Below are 15,688 nucleotides of genomic sequence, written 5' to 3' on the forward strand. Positions count from 1 at the left end.
ATTCGATCTTGTCACAGACCACACCCCACTCAAGTGGTTAAGCACAATGAAGGACAGCAATGCCCGGATAACTTGGTGGTATCTGGCATTGCAGCCCTTCATGTATCATATGATTCACCGTGCAGGGAAAGAACACCAAAATGCGGATTATTTTTCCCGGGAGGGGGAAGTAATGGGAAACCTTTCAGATTCAGCCGAGTGTTCCTTCGGCTTTACTCTGAGCCGTGGAATATTAGACAGAGACAGAATGATTCTTGGTGATAAATCTCCCTCCCAACCTGTGAGGGCGCTGTGTAAAGGGAACAGAGTGCCCTGGACTGGATGGCCGCACAATTCATTCCCAGGGTTAGGCAGAAGTTGGCCATCTATAAAGGGGGTGGAGCTAGACTAAATCGACCCAGAAGGCAAACAATGTGGCAGCCGCGGATTGGAGTACTGGTTGCAATCGTTAACCAAGGGGTCATGATTGATGGTATAAAAGGGGATGTAGCGAAGTGATCTGTTCCTTTGTTACGGTTAATGCTGAACCGGAAGGAGAACCGTGTTGTTATCATGAGTGTTTTGTTTGTTTTGTTGTGTCTAATCTTACTTGTTTGTTGTTATTAGATGGCTGATATGATCCAGAGCTGTCGCTACCGGCCAGCACAAAACCCGAACAACACTGCGCTTTGTTTCACGATAAATTGTATTTGCACAACGACCACTACAGCACTCACTTTGGACTGGTGACCGTGTTTGTATATTGTGGGTGTATTAAAGACTGTGTTTATTGTTTCTGTACTGAACCCCTGGGTTAAACTGTGTAGTACACAGCCTTGTGTACTACCATTCATTATTATTTACCGTTGTGTCATCAGACTTTGGATTACAAAGTAGACTGTGTAAATCAATATAAAAAATAAATACATTAAAAAATCATCAGTTTATATTTGTTATAAAATGCTCATGTAAACACTAGCATTTTTATTTTCACAAAACACTGTTTTTATAATACTAATAAAAATCAGTTCTACGGTGAAGAGCTGGTTGAGGCTTCCAACTGTGCAAAGAGCAATGATGGGTCTAACAGTTCTTATACTTTGATGCTTCTGTTCAGACGCTCAGTGTGAATCCTCGGGCCCAAGTGACAGTGTCTCCAGGACTTCCTGCTCTGGCATGCAGTAAGACACACCATTGTGTGGATCATGATGTTAAAGTTAAACAGTGATCTACATATTTACAATAACAGCATGTATGGAAGCAACCTTACCAGTTAACATAGTGGCTGTGTCAAAATACGGTCACCAGTAGCAGCATTGACACAGTGCCTACAGTAAAATCCACACTCCTCAGTATTGAAAATCACCATTCGGACCTTCTAAAAAAAATCCCTGATTCTGATTTCCATGCAGTGTGGACACCACATGACGGGGGCTCAGTGTGCAGCTGAAATACGGTGGCTTATAAAGACAATTTTGATAGCAGGGTTCATTTTCCAGCAGCATTCAGTTCAGGTAAACTGGCAGTAGGTAAGGATTTTTTACTGGACAATGACCATTATGAAATGTCCAGAAAATAGAAAGAAAGCAGTGTTTGTTTACTACAACAGGAATCAGCTATTTTCAGGAAATACGGTTTACAGGAAACCAAGAGGATTTTAAAATGTTTTAATGTGCTTTCTGCTTTACAAGGCAACCAGTCCAGTCTCACTGTCACCAATTTCTTAATACAAAATCTTACAAGGCTTTTTGTCTCTCTTTGTTTGTTTTCAGCTATAAAACAAAAACTACAACATTTAAACTGTAGGTGAGTCAGGTCGTCCAGCGGGGCCCCCTGCAGGTGCGCTGCTAACGGAATGTCTGTCAGTCCAGCGGCTGCCACGCCCACTTCCAGAATCACAATCATAAGTTACGCAAGGTCTGTACATAATTACAAGACAAGTCCAAAACTGGTCTACAATGCACACAAGCTAAGCGCACAGCTGCAGCATGGAGTCGGAGGCAGCGGGTTGTACTGTGTGTGTTGCTTCCACAGTCCATCTTGAAAACTCGAACAAAGTTTTTTTAAATCTTTTTATCGTTTCTTCTGGCTTAGCCTAATATTCAAAAACTAAAAACAGCAGTAAATTCATTAAATATAAACTAAAGCATCTCGTGGGAGATGGGTCATGTTAAATAAAATGCAACATGGATAAACTATTCTTGTTCATAAAAAGCAAAAACTTTTTTGTGCAAAGTAAGAATACAATTCACATTCTTCATATTGTTGCAAGCTTTTTAAAACAAAGTCCTGATTTGGCTGTCATTCACCGTGGTTGATCTTGGTACCAATCTTGAAACAATCCTGGTCAGCAACGGTCCCATTGTCTGACAATGTCTGTGTATACTGTTGTTTTAAAGGCGGCACCGCATATCAACCCAAATACTTGTTAAGAGCTTGTTTTCAATATATATATTGAAATTGTGCCAAAATACACCCATGCGTGTTGAGGGGAGAAAAGTATTAAAGAATTAAAGAATTAAAGCAGCGTGTCTTGTCCCCTCGCCTGGAAAAACAACACATGGAACGTAAAGGGAGCGAAGCGGGGAAGTGACTTAGTCTGGAGTCTGACTCCACTGCGCTCCCACTGGAGGGCAGTGCATCTGGGAAACAACACTGACATTCAAAATTAAATGTAAAAAAAAAAAAAAAGGTTTGCCAATCTAAAATGGAAATTCTGTACACCAAAGCAAAAGCTGCACATCCTAAGGTGTGAGTGAAGAAGCAGGGAGACTAATTTGCTGTCAGTAGTCCTGGTGTGTGTCTCGCTGCTGCTCCCTGCTCCCTCACATGTTGTAAGCCACATAGATGGGGTCGAGCTGGTCCGCCAGGAAGCCGTCCCGCAGGTGCATGCGCTGCTTCTCCCCCCGCGAGTTGATGGGGATCACGCCGGGGTCCACCACCACCACCACGCCCACGATGAGGTAGTGCTCCTCCAGGACCACGTTGGTGACTAGCGGCACCAGGTCCAGAGCCTCCTGCTCCGAGCCATCCAGCTCCACCACCACCACGAGCAGGTTTGTCCAGGTGAACACCGCGCTGAGAGGGGGAGAGAGATGCACAGAAAAAAAAAACGCTTAGAGCACTCATTCCTATCTGTATTTACCTCTAGAAATGATTGTTCCTGCAGTCCCAAAAAAGGTACTTTCAAATGTTTTTTTTTTTGGTGAAAGCATTTTTAAGCATGCAACATCTGTATTCTGTACATCCATATTTTAAACCCACTTCCATTAAACCCAGTTGGCTACAAGACCTCAATTAGATCAATGCAGGATCCCATGCAGCCAGATGGAGGCAGTATGTTTTAATGACACCACAGTGTTGAAACCTTTGAGTTTAACTTTCTTGGCATGTGTGCCGGTCTGCAGCCCTTACCACTCTGCGATGCTCTTGTGTGCTCTGATCACAGAGGTCTCTATGTCGATGGGGTGGTACCTCATCCCCCGCAACTCCAGCGTCTCATTCAGAGAGCCCACCACGTACAGGGCATCATGCCTCTCTGCAGAACAAAAAAGAACCAGCCGCATCAGCATCAGTACCCAGCGCCATAGCAACACAACAACACAGCACCAGCACCCAAGCACCACACCAACACAGCACCAGCACCTAGGTGTCACAGCAACACAGCACTAGCACCCAGGCACCACAGCAACACAGCACCAGCACCTAGGTGTCACAGCAACACAGCACTAGCACCCAGGCACCACACCAACACAGCACCAGCACCTAGGTGTCACAGCAACACAGCACTAGCACCCAGGCACCACAGCAACACAGCACCAGCACCCAGGCACCACAGCAACACAACACCAGCACCCATCCATTCCACAGAAAACAAATGTAACTGTGTTGGCAGTGGGTGTTGCAGAAATCTGTAGTGGGTACAATGAAGAACAAATATCCCACCTGTTCATATGCATTAAAAAAAAATAATAAAAAAATCAATTAAATACTGCGTATGTATATATGTATTGTGGCAAAGTTGTTAAAAATAAAAATGTTTTATTAAAAAAGAGCTTTGTTTCCTGGATTTATGTAATCTCCGGTTTCTCCACTAGGTGCCACCTTCTTCCATAGATCTGTGTGTATGGAGTATGTAATTGTTTAACTGATAAGTGAATGGGTGGTTAAGGTGTTAATAGGTACTGATCATGTGTTGATTGAACCTTGTTATCTTTCAAAAAGGAAGTTTGTCTGTGTGGTTCATTGAGGTGTAGAGGAGAAGCGGAAGCGTGTTTATTCATTGCTGAAGCCAACTGTGAGTTATCAAATTACAACAGCAAACCTGTACCATCTGTTCTAAAAAACATTATCTATTGTGTGTTGTTCCATCTGTAGCAGTTACTGTGTGTGCCACGACACTTACCTGTGCATGTATTTCCTGTGTGGAATTAAACATCTATTACAGTTATCAGGGAAACGGCTTAGCCATCCTGACCTTAGTCAGGGACAAGAAGATATTGTGTAGTTAGCGCTCGAGTACAAGCTAGGTTTATTTTGTTTATTTTTGTTTTATGTTTGCAATTGCAAGTTATCCCTGTGTGGGAAATAAATAGAATAAATACCTATGTTTCAACTGCATACCCTGTCTCCAGCCTGTTTATACCTTATATCTCAGTCACACTGTATATATATATATATATATATATATATATATATATATATATATATATATATATATATATATACAGACGTGCTCAAATGTGTTGGTACCCCTCCACAAAAAATGAAGAATGCACAATTTTCTCTGAAATAACTTGAAACTGACAAAAGTAATTGGCATCCACCATTGTTTATTCCATATTTAATAGAAATCAGACTTTGCTTTTGATTTTTTATTCAACATAATATTGTAAATAAGAAAACAAATGAAAATGGCATGGACAAAAATGATGGGACCGCTAACCTAATATTTTGTTGCACAACCTTTAGAGGCAGTCACTGCAATCAAACGTTTTCTGTAGCTCTCAATGAGACTTCTGCACCTGTTAACAGGTAGTTTGGCCCACTCTTCCTGAGCAAACTGCTCCAGCTGTCTCAGGTTTGATGGGTGCCTTCTCCAGACTGCAAGTTTCAGCTCTTTTCATAGATGTTCGATAGGATTCAGATCAGGACTCATAGAAGGCCACTTCAGAATAGTCCAATGTTTTGTTCTTATCCATTCTTGGGTGCTTTTAGCTGTGTGTTTTGGGTCATTATCCTGTTAGAGAACCCATGATTTGCGACTGAGACAGAGCTTTCTGGCACTGGGCAGTACGTTTCGCTCCAGAATGCCTTGATAGTCTTGAGATTTCATTGTGCCCTGCACAGATTCAAGGCGCCCTGTGCCAGGCGCAGCAAAGCAGCCCCAAAACATAACCGAGCCTCCTCCATGTTTCACTGTAGGTATGGTGTTCTTTTCTTTGAAAGCTTCATTTTTTCGTCTGTGAACATAGAGCTGATGTGACTTGCCAAAAAGCTCCAGTTTTGAATCATCTGTCCAAAGGACATTCCCCCAGAAGGATTGTGGCTTGTCAATATGCATTTTAGCAAATTCCAGTCTGGCTTTTTTTATGTTTTTCTTTCAAAAGTGGAGTCCTCCTGGGTCTTCTTCCAAGGAGCCCACTTACCCTCAAAAAGCGACGGATGGTGCGATCAGAAACTGACGTACCTTCACCTTGGAGTTCAGCTTGTATCTCTTTGGCAGTTATCCTTGGTTCTTTTTCTACCATTCGCACTATCCTTCTGTTCAATCTGGGGTCGATTTTCCTCTTGCGGCCGGGGAGGTTGGCTACAGTTCCATGGACCTTAAACTTCTTAATAATATTTGCAACTGTTGTCACAGGAACTTCAAGCTGCTTGGAGATGGTCTTGTAGCCTTTACCTTTACCATGCTTGTCTATTATTTTCTTTCTGATCTCCTCAGACAACTCTCTCCTTTGCTTTCTCTGGTCCATGTTCAGTGTGATGCACACAATGATACCAAAAGCACAGTGACTACTTTTCTCCATTTAAACAAGCTGAATGACTGATTACAAGATTGGAGACATGTGTGATACTAATTAAAGAAACAAATTAGTTTGAAATATCACTATAATCCAATTATTTATTATCTTTTCTAAGGGGTACCAACAAATGTGTCCAGGCCATTTTAGAATATCTTTGTAGAATAAGCAATAATTCATCTCTTTTCACAGCTTCTTTGCTTTATTCTATGACATATCAAAGGCATGCAAGTAAACATGATAAAATAGCTTTTAATTTCATCACTTTTTAATTTCATCACTTTTTTTTTAATTTCATCACTCCAATGTTGCTTTGGCCTTGTGCTTGGGATCATTGTCCTGCTGAAAGGTGAATTTCCTTCCAAGCTTCAGTTTTTTAGCGGACTAAAGCAGGTTCTCTTGCAGTATTTCCCTGTATTTTGCTCCATCCATTCTTCCTTCAATTTTAACAAGATGCCCAGTCCCTGCTGATGAGAAGCATCCCCACAGCATGATACTGCCACCACCATACTTCACTATAGGGATGGTGTGTCTTGAGGCATGGACAGTGTTAGGTTTGCGCCACACATAGCTCTTTGAGTTTTGGCCAAAAAGCTCTATCTTGGTCTCATCTGACCACGCATATGAAATCCATTTGTCATCCACCACCATGGGGAAAGGCAAAGAACTCACAAATGAAAAGAGACAAATGGTTGTTGACCTTCATAAATCAGGCAATGGGTACAAAACAATAGCTAAAAACTAAACATACCACTTACCACTATTAGGGCAATAATTAAGAAGTTCAAAACCACTGGAACAGTGGTAAACTTGCCTGGTAGAGGACTGTGGCAATGTGCCCCGCCCCTGTGTGCAATTGTGTGTTATGTGTTGTATGTTGCGTGCGTGTGTTAATGTTGGTGTATAGAGATTGGTACACGGGATATAAACAGGTCTGTGTTTCACGTGTATTTAAAAATATAGATTTGTATTTAGGCACGAGGAGGGCACAAATCACTTCACGTGCTGGTTAAATGTAATATGTGAGCACGGGGTTGCACAGAATTAATTCACGTGCTGGGATTCAAGTGAATAATTAATTCGTAATTGAATCCCAGCACAATAGTATATATAGATGCACAATTTCTTCCACTCGGGGTTGGGTGTTCGAGAGTGGAGAACGGGTGAGGAGAAGAAGGAAAGTAGTAAAGTAAAATAATATCTAGAAGTGTTTGTACTCACCGTGTTTGTTTGTCTCTCCGTGCACCGTTTGTTAAGTGTTTAGTACGTTTTGTTTGTCTATATATTTTGGCGCAAGTGCCGTGTCCTGTTTTGTGTTCAAACCTTTTATTTTCTGTTCTGTTTATTAAATGCTGAGCGACAGCATTCGCTCAGCTTCACCAAACCACATCTCTGTCTGTTTATTTCCTGCTTCTGGTCTGACGCCACCCACTCCGGCCGTCTTTGTGACACGTGGTGTCAGAACCGGGACGACAGCGCCTCCAGGGTTCAGGCCAGAGCGGGAACCGCAGTTTTTTTGGGGGGAAAAAATAAAAATAAAAAAAACAAAAGGAAAAGAAATGGGGAGAAGAGGCTGGAGAGGAGCACAGGAGGGCAAAGGGAGAAAGGCGGAAGCAGGGCTGTGGTGTTTCGACTGTGTCCAAACTAGCCACACCACCATACCCTGCTCCGTCCACAGGACCCTTCAGGCAATGGCCCAAAGACTGGGATGGGGGGAGTGGTGCCCTGGCTGTGGGGCATATGGGCACACGTTGGCCCTATGCCCCATGCAGGATGAAGAAGAGGAGCCCTTGTTGCCACGTCCTATGCCTGAAGGGGAGGAGCCTGAGCGTCCACAGCCCAAGTGGGAGGAGCCTGAGCGTCCACAGCCCAAGCGGGAGGAGCCCGAACGTCCTACGCCTGAGTGGGAGGAGCCCGAACGTCCTACGCCTGAGTGGGGGGAGCCCGAACGTCCACAACCCAAGAGGGGGGAGCCCGAACGTCCACAGCCCAAGAGGGGGGAGTCGGTGCGTCCACAGCCCAAAAGGGAGGAGTCGGTGCGTCCACAGCCCAAAAGGGAGGAGTCGGTGCGTCCACAGCCCAAAAGGGAGGAGTCGGTGCGTCCACAGCCCAAAGAGAGGAAAGTCGGGGCTTCCATAACCCTAGGAACCAAGCTGCCAGCAGAGGGAGAATGCCTGCTGGTCCCACCTCCACCAGCAGAGGAAAAATGCCTGCTGTCCCCATCTCCACCAGCAGAGGAAGAATGCCTGCTGGTTTCCCCTTCCGAGGCAGAGCCGCACCAGTCCCCTGCAAGAGAGGCAGAGCAGCACCAGTCCCCTGCAAAAGGGGGAGACTACACGCTGCTCCCACCTCCGTCGCCAGGAGACTACACGCTGCTCCCACCTTCACCGGCAGGAGCAGAGCAGCAGGAGCTGCCTCTGTCTCCGCCACCTCCACCACTTCCTCCACTAGGAGCAGAGCAGCAGGAGCTGCCTCTGCCTCCACCACCGCCAGGAGCAGAGGAGCAGGAGCTGCCTCTGCCTCCACCACCGCCAGGAGCAGAGGAGCAGGAGCTGCCTCTGCCTCCGCCATGTCCACCAGCAGAGGGTGAATGCCTGCTGGGTCCCTGTCCACCAGCAGAGGGTGAATGCCTGCTGGTATCACTTCCCCCACCAGCAGAGGATGAATGCCTGCTGGTATCACTTCCCCCACCAGCAGAGGATGAATGCCTGCTGGTATCACTTCCCCCACCAGCAGAGGATGAATACCTGCTGGTATCACTTCCCCCACCAGCAGAGGATGAATGCCTGCTGGTATCACTTTCCCCACCATCACGAGGAGAGGAGCGGGAGCTGCCTCTGCCTCCATCACCATCAGGGGGAGAGAAGCAGGAGCTGCCTCTCCCTTCACCAGAAAGACCAGGACGTGAAGCTGGCGGCCCTCAGCAGCCCTTGCATAGGCTGCTGAGGGAAGCATGGGGAAGAACCGCCCGGCCGCAGAGGCCGAGAAGAGGGCCAACACCCGCACCCCGGCTGGTCCTGACTCCCTGCCACGCTTCACCCAAGGATGCCTGTCTGGCATCACCTAGGGCTGCCTGCCGCGCTGCATCACCTGGGGTTGCCTGCCGCGCCGCATCGCCTGGGGTTGCCAGCCGCTCCGCATCGCCTGGGGCTGCCAGTTGCTCCGCATCGCAGCAGGAAGTACTGTGGCCGGAACCCCACCAAGGGGAGCTGCCGGCCACGAAGAAGGTGGGGGAGGTCAGGAGACCTGCTCCCACTGCAGCAGTTTCGCTGCCGGAGATCGTGGGGGAGGTCAGGAGACTTGCTCCCACTGCAGCAGTTTCGCTGCCGGAGATCGTGGGGGAGGTCCGGAGACTTGCTCCCACTGCAGCAGTTTCGCTGCTGGAGATCGTGGGGGAGGTCCGGAGACCGGCTCCCACTGCAGCAGTTTTGCTGCCGGCAGTACTGTGGTCGAAGCCCCACCAAGGGGAGCTACCGGCTACGAAGGAAGGGGGAGAGGTCAGGAGACCAGCATCCCCCGCAGCAAGTTCGCTGCAAGCGTGGACTAGCAGGCTGTCAGCCGTGCCACTACCGGCAGGGGTGCTGACAGCATGGCCAGCCATGGGCCCACTGAAGCCTCCCTTTCCAGCCCGAGACTTTGTCCTGGACTGCTGGATTTTTAAGGGGGGAGGTGGCCGTTGAGGCCATGTGTGCTGCGCACAAGGGGGGGTATATGTGGCAATGTGCCCCGCCCCTGTGTGCAATTGTGTGTTATGTGTTGTATGTTGCGTGCGTGTGTTAATGTTGGTGTATAGAGATTGGTACACGGGATATAAACGGGTCTGTGTTTCACGTGTATTTAAAAATGTAGATTTGTATTTAGGCACGAGGAGGGCACAAATCACTTCACGTGCTGGTTAAATGTAATATGTGAGCACGGGGTTGCACAGAATTAATTCACGTGTTGGGATTCAAGTGAATAATTAATTCGTAATTGAATCCCAGCACAATAGTATATATAGATGCACATTTCTTCCACTCGGGGTTGGGTGTTCGAGAGTGGAGAACGGGTGAGGAGAAGGAGGAAAGTAGTAAAGTAAAATAATATCTAGAAGTGTTTGTACTCACCGTGTTTGTTTGTCTCTCCGTGCACCGTTTGTTAAGTGTTTAGTACGTTTTGTTTGTCTATTTATTTTGGCGCAAGTGCCGTGTCCTGTTTTGTGTTTAAAACCTTTTATTTTCTGTTTAATTATTAAATGCTGAGCGCGATCACGCGCCCAGCTTCACCAAACCACAAATCTCTGTCTGTTTATTTCCTGGCTCTGGTCTGACGCCACCCACTCCGGCCGTCTTTGTGACAAGGACGCAAGTGTATCTTTGCTGACATTTAACCTCCTCCTCATATAACAGTGTTCTGTTTAACCACTACAGCTTTGAGTAAAAAAAGTTTGTTTGAAAAACTGTGCATACATTATTTGTAATTCAACAAAATGTGACATTATTAGTAGGGGGTGAATACTGCAAACCACTGTATATATATAATAGATGGGCTTCAGTGAGTTGTGATTAACGGTAATTGAGTGTTTACTGTTTTGTGTGAGAAAAAAATGGTCGTGTATTTTTCTGTTTATTTTCACAGAAATACTAGCGCACCTGTTGGACCGAGACGTGTGCTTCACGTTAAAACTGCTTTCAGTTTTCTCCCTCAGTGTCTTGTTGCCACATTAACTCTGCTTACAGAATTATTGTGAAGACTGTTAGGGCTCTAATAATAGGCTTGCTGTAGGTGGGCATCCCTATAGATCGCTCCCGTGGTAACTGTGGGTCCAGACCTGCTCCTGTTCCTGCCGGTACACTGTACATTGGATGAGGTTACCATTCCGATTCACTAGCAGTTGCTGGGCTCAGCTCTGCTTCGGGTCTGGCTGTCTGTAGTGTTTCGTTGCCGCCCTGGTCTCTGCGTGTAGTACCATTGCGAAGGCTGTCACGGCTCTGACAGCAGGCTTTCCCCAATCTTGCAAGGTACTGTACAGTACAGCATTAGTGCTCAGGCACCATGTGGCTGGAAACCGATCGGTTAATCTGGGTTCATTTTACTGTCTGCTGGGTTCAACCTCGGTTCATCATTGTTCAGTCTCGGTTCAAACGTGATATTGTGGTACAAAACAGTGATACCATCCCTGGTCCAGGACCAGCGGACCGGTTTGAGTCTCGCGCCGTTATCTGTTTTTGCAGTACTTTGCCTGTAACATACTGTTGCAGCTTTTTTTGTCTGAGACAGCAGGTTATTATTATTATTTATTTCTTAGCAGACGTCCTTATCCAAGGCAACTTACAATTGTTACAAGATATCACATTATTTTTTACATACAATTACCCATTTATACAGTTGGGTTTTTACTGGAGCAATCTAGGTAAAGTACCTTGCTCAAGGATACAGCAGCAGCATCCCCCACCTGGGATTGAACCCACGACCTTCCGGTCAAGAGTCCAGAGCCCTAACCACTACTCCACACTGCTGCCCTTTTTGTTACATGTACTGTATACTGCACCAGCCCTGTTACAGTACATACTTTATACAGGAGCTGCAGCTCCCACCCTGCTACACAGCAGCATTGCTGCTTGAGCAGAAAAAAGAAACAAGGACCAGGGGTCACAAATGGAGATTAGATAAAGGGGCATTCAGAACAGAAAATAGGAGGCACTTTCTTACACAGAGAATTGTGAGGGTATGGAACCAACTCCCCAGTAATGTTGATGAAGCTGACACCCTGGGATCCTTCAAGAAGCTGCTTGATGAGATTCTGGGATCAATAAGCTACTAACAACCAAATGAGCAAGATGGGCTGAATGGCCTCCTCTCATTTGTAAACTTTCTTATGTTCTTATGCTCTTATGAATTCAGCCTCGGCTGGGGCGTGGTCTAGAATGGCAATGGGGGCGCAGGGGAACCCTCATTGAGCACTAATGTACCTACCCGGTGCTACAGGCACTGAATCTGTACCAAACACAAGCTGAGGCAGCAACTGTACATTCTTACTGTACATTGCTTGCTTTTTCCAACATGCCTGTGACGCATGCAAGGCCAGCTTGCATGACTGGTACCAAGCTGGCCTTGTTGCCAGCCCAGTTGCTGGCTTTATCAAACTGCTTTTTTGCAAACTTTGTGCGCATTTCTCCAAGGCGCTCTGCGTCTCTAGGAGCTGGCTTTCCTGTCTGAGGACGTGGAGTCAGACAGCGCATCCCCTGCGGTTAAGCTCTCCCTGTAACGGCAGAGCTTATGCCATTGATTAAAAGGGTCACTGCAGTCTGTACAGCGGTAGTGCTGCTTGAGTAGACGCCCCTTTGACGGCAGCAACAGTACTGTACACTACTGTACCAACCTGATGCTACAGGCACCAAACCGACTCCGTACCATTCTGATGCAGTCCCGGTTCTGACCTGCTACAGACCGGGCTTTTACAATCCCCAATCTGGCATCAAACAGGCCTCGTTGACAGTCCAGTCCTATTTTGTGTGCATTTTCCAAGCGGACGTTGGAGAAATGTTTCTCCTGCAGCTCTACAGAGCGCTCTGCGTCCCTCACCTGTACAGCGTTCTTCCCCATCATCCTCTCACAGAGAGCATAGAGAGGTGGCTGCATCCTCACCCCATGGCTTTGTGCCAAGGGAGAGCCACGCGCCCAGGAATACACAAGCTCTGGGCAGCAGTTTCTCACACGCACGCATGCCTGATGGGGACAAAGTTTGCTCCGTTCCGTCTGGTTCCGTCGTTCCGTCTGGCCTTATTGACAGTCATGTTACTATCTTTAGCAGCTGAGGCAGCAACAGTACATTTTTACTGTACATTACTTGCTATTGCATATGCCTGGGTTTTTATCCCTGTGCCAGCAGATTCAGGGATCAGCACAGCCACGAGGCATGGAGAGGGCGCTGAAAAAGCTTCAGACAAGCGGCCATTCTTTGCACCCTGTCGTCCGACACAGTGTACAGCATGGACTTAGAGTCCAGACGTACTCCTAAATAGGAGGCTGTCTGCGAGGGTTGAGCTGGCTCTTTGCACAATTCACCAACACGCACAACTGATGAAGGTGGTCTGTGGTGAGTTCCATGTGGGCCTTTGTTTTCAGTATGTAATTGACAGTGGCCCGAAAGAACGGCTGTTTTATGAAAATGCGTTACATTTACTAAAATAAAAATACTTAAATGCTTTTAATAAAAATGCTTTTAAAAAGACCAAATTCCCATTGGGCTTATTTATTAAATTTGTTTTAGATTCTATTGATTTTTTAGTATTGCTATTCAGGACAGCTGTCTTGAACTAAACACATACCTTAATAATTAACTAATGCCTGTATTTGACAAGCAATACATACAAAAGTTGGATAACATTTACTAACACTTCTTCGTAAACTGGTTCATTTTGTCTTACTCTATTACAGAATGTCTCTTTTGTTCATCACTATCAACACTGAGAAGTGTGCTCTGCTGCACAGGAACCCTCACTGTGCCGGCCTTGTTTCCAGCGGGCGTTCTTACCTCCGTTGGCGTCAGTGAGGTCGGTGCGGCGCAGGAAGCCCAGGTAGCCACTGCGCGCCCACACTGTGGCCGTGTCTCCGAAGCTCAGCTTGGTGCTGAAGTGATCGGCGTGCAGAGCCTCCTCCCCATACACGGTGTAGTAGCCGGTGGCGTTGTGAGGACTGCTCACCCAGATCTACACACAGAGGAGACAGCATAAGGAGCACAACACCTGCAGAGTACTGAAGCTGCTCACTATTGTTTTGACATTCAAAAGAAACACAATACAGACTCCCGCTGCAGAGCAGTTTGATCCATTACTGTGAGTTTAATAAGAGACACCTGAACTTGTTACCTATACACTGTGACTAATCAAGTTCATAGTAAAGCCTGGAATTGGTGAAACTGCAATGCAATGGGAGTCTTATTTCTATCCCTGCAGCAGGCAGAGCCCTGCAAGGTGCATGTTTGCAGTTTTCATCAATAGTATATTACTACAATGTGTTTCTCATGCATGGCACAGTACAGCAGACTGCACAGAATCAGTGCAATAGTTTGTGAATAGGGCTGTAAAAATGTATTTGTGTTTACTGTTTGACTGCACTATAAAAATACATTGAATCTGTGTGTTAATACGCCCGCCCCCCTCCCCAAGGGCTGCAGACTGATCTAATCAGTGATGGATAAAAAAAATGATGGTGTCTAGGTAGGATTGTTTATAACTTTTTATTTATTTATTTTTAGATCCTGCCTTTCAAACACTGTTATAGAGTATTTAATACATATATTTAGTAAAAGTCAAGAACTGACAATTGCGTATCTCAATCTCTGCTCATTCCTTTATATCTTCTGTGATAAGGCACATCTTAATATACTAATGATTTCCATAGCACATGTCTTAATAAGTGGCATTCACATTAGTAAATACCAACTTATTTATAGTTTTAAGATGCGTGTCATGGGATTGTGTTAACACGCTTCTTATGGCTACTTTTAAGAACCTTTAGTAAATGAGGCCCACAGGGAGATGAAGTCAGGATAAGCACGATGTGGTACATACGGCTCAGTCACGCAGCCTGCAGGCTTGCTCTTACCTCTCCTAAGTGCGAGTCTCCCAGCGGTCCTTTAGTCTCAGTGTTTGCAATGATAACCCTCACACCGGGCAGGATCTGCATTACAGGGGTGGAAAAGACAGGCTTCATTAACAACATCACAATGTAAGAGTCAGGAGAAAACAAAGCGGATCACCGTGCACACAGGTGTGTGACACAGACAGACACACACAGATCTCTGCTAAGGAATGTCCTCACCAAGTTCCATTACAATGTGACTTCCATACAGACACAGGGATGGAAATAAGGCTCCCATTGCATAGCAGTTTGATCCATTCTTGGTTTCACTGCGAGTTTAATAACCCACTGTGGCTAATGGGTGAAACTGTAATGCACTAGGAGTCTTATTTCAATCCTTGCAGACAGACACCAGATTACTAAATAAAAGAATGTCCTGATCAAGTTCTACCAATAAGATGAGTGGTTCTTTAGATAGAAGTGTAACGCTCAGTGTGACGTAGGTACAGGTCTGTAATAGGAAGGTGCTGTCGCTGTGCTTACCTTTCCTGACTCCATCAGTGGCAGGCTGTGCGGGGAGCCTCTCTCAACCAATCGAACCCTGAACAACACAAAAACACACACACTGATATTACTCTATCTGCAGAATAAATGAATACAGTGCAGAGTAACAGTGCACACAAGAGGCCGGATGCTGGATAACTGCATATAATATTATTCAATTCGATTTCACTTGCCCAGCCACCTCATAAATCAGCTTTATACAGCAATGAGTTACACATATGAACACCACCTGGGATGGAGCAGTGCTATAGCATAAGACTTCGGGAGAGTCCAGCCAATGAAAAATCAAGGTGCTTAGGGTTTTTTTAGCATTAAAATCAACAAGGATGATTCCTTATAGAAAACTTAGTTTTTTTATTTTTTTTTTCAGTGCTTTACCAATTAAACATGATGACGTAATTACTATAATTACCCCCCCCCATGCTTCTCCCATGGTTACACTATGCATTTACTATAATTCACCTTGGTTTGACATGTGAATTAATATGCTTTATCATACCTCTCTGTGCTTTATAACAGTTTACATACCTCAACGGCAATTTATAAGTTCTAGAAAT

General features: G+C 45.7%; 1 protein-coding gene across 5 annotated transcripts in view; it reads right to left on the reverse strand.

Annotated features, from left to right (window-relative positions):
- Nucleotides 1-1,631: 1,631 nt before the first annotated feature.
- The window catches only part of LOC117426838 (disco-interacting protein 2 homolog A-like), a 167,836-nt gene continuing 153,779 nt past the window's right edge, over nucleotides 1,632-15,688 (reverse strand). For 4 of the 5 annotated variants that reach the window (XM_059033438.1, XM_059033437.1, XM_059033436.1 and 1 more), the window contains 5 exons: nucleotides 15,111-15,168; nucleotides 14,592-14,666; nucleotides 13,519-13,693; nucleotides 3,394-3,517; nucleotides 1,632-3,057 (listed from right to left, as the gene is read on the reverse strand). In XM_059033438.1, the coding sequence (XP_058889421.1) occupies nucleotides 2,805-3,057; nucleotides 3,394-3,517; nucleotides 13,519-13,693; nucleotides 14,592-14,666; nucleotides 15,111-15,168 (685 nt within the window). In that variant the 3' untranslated portion in view covers nucleotides 1,632-2,804. Of the gene's footprint in view, nucleotides 3,058-3,393; nucleotides 3,518-13,518; nucleotides 13,694-14,591; nucleotides 14,667-15,110; nucleotides 15,169-15,688 lie in introns of those variants that run through there. The other variant, XR_009330534.1, reaches the window with a different exon arrangement.

This window comes from Acipenser ruthenus, chromosome 11 (assembly GCF_902713425.1).
Source record: "Acipenser ruthenus chromosome 11, fAciRut3.2 maternal haplotype, whole genome shotgun sequence".
Classification (NCBI taxonomy): Eukaryota; Metazoa; Chordata; class Actinopteri; order Acipenseriformes; family Acipenseridae; genus Acipenser; species Acipenser ruthenus.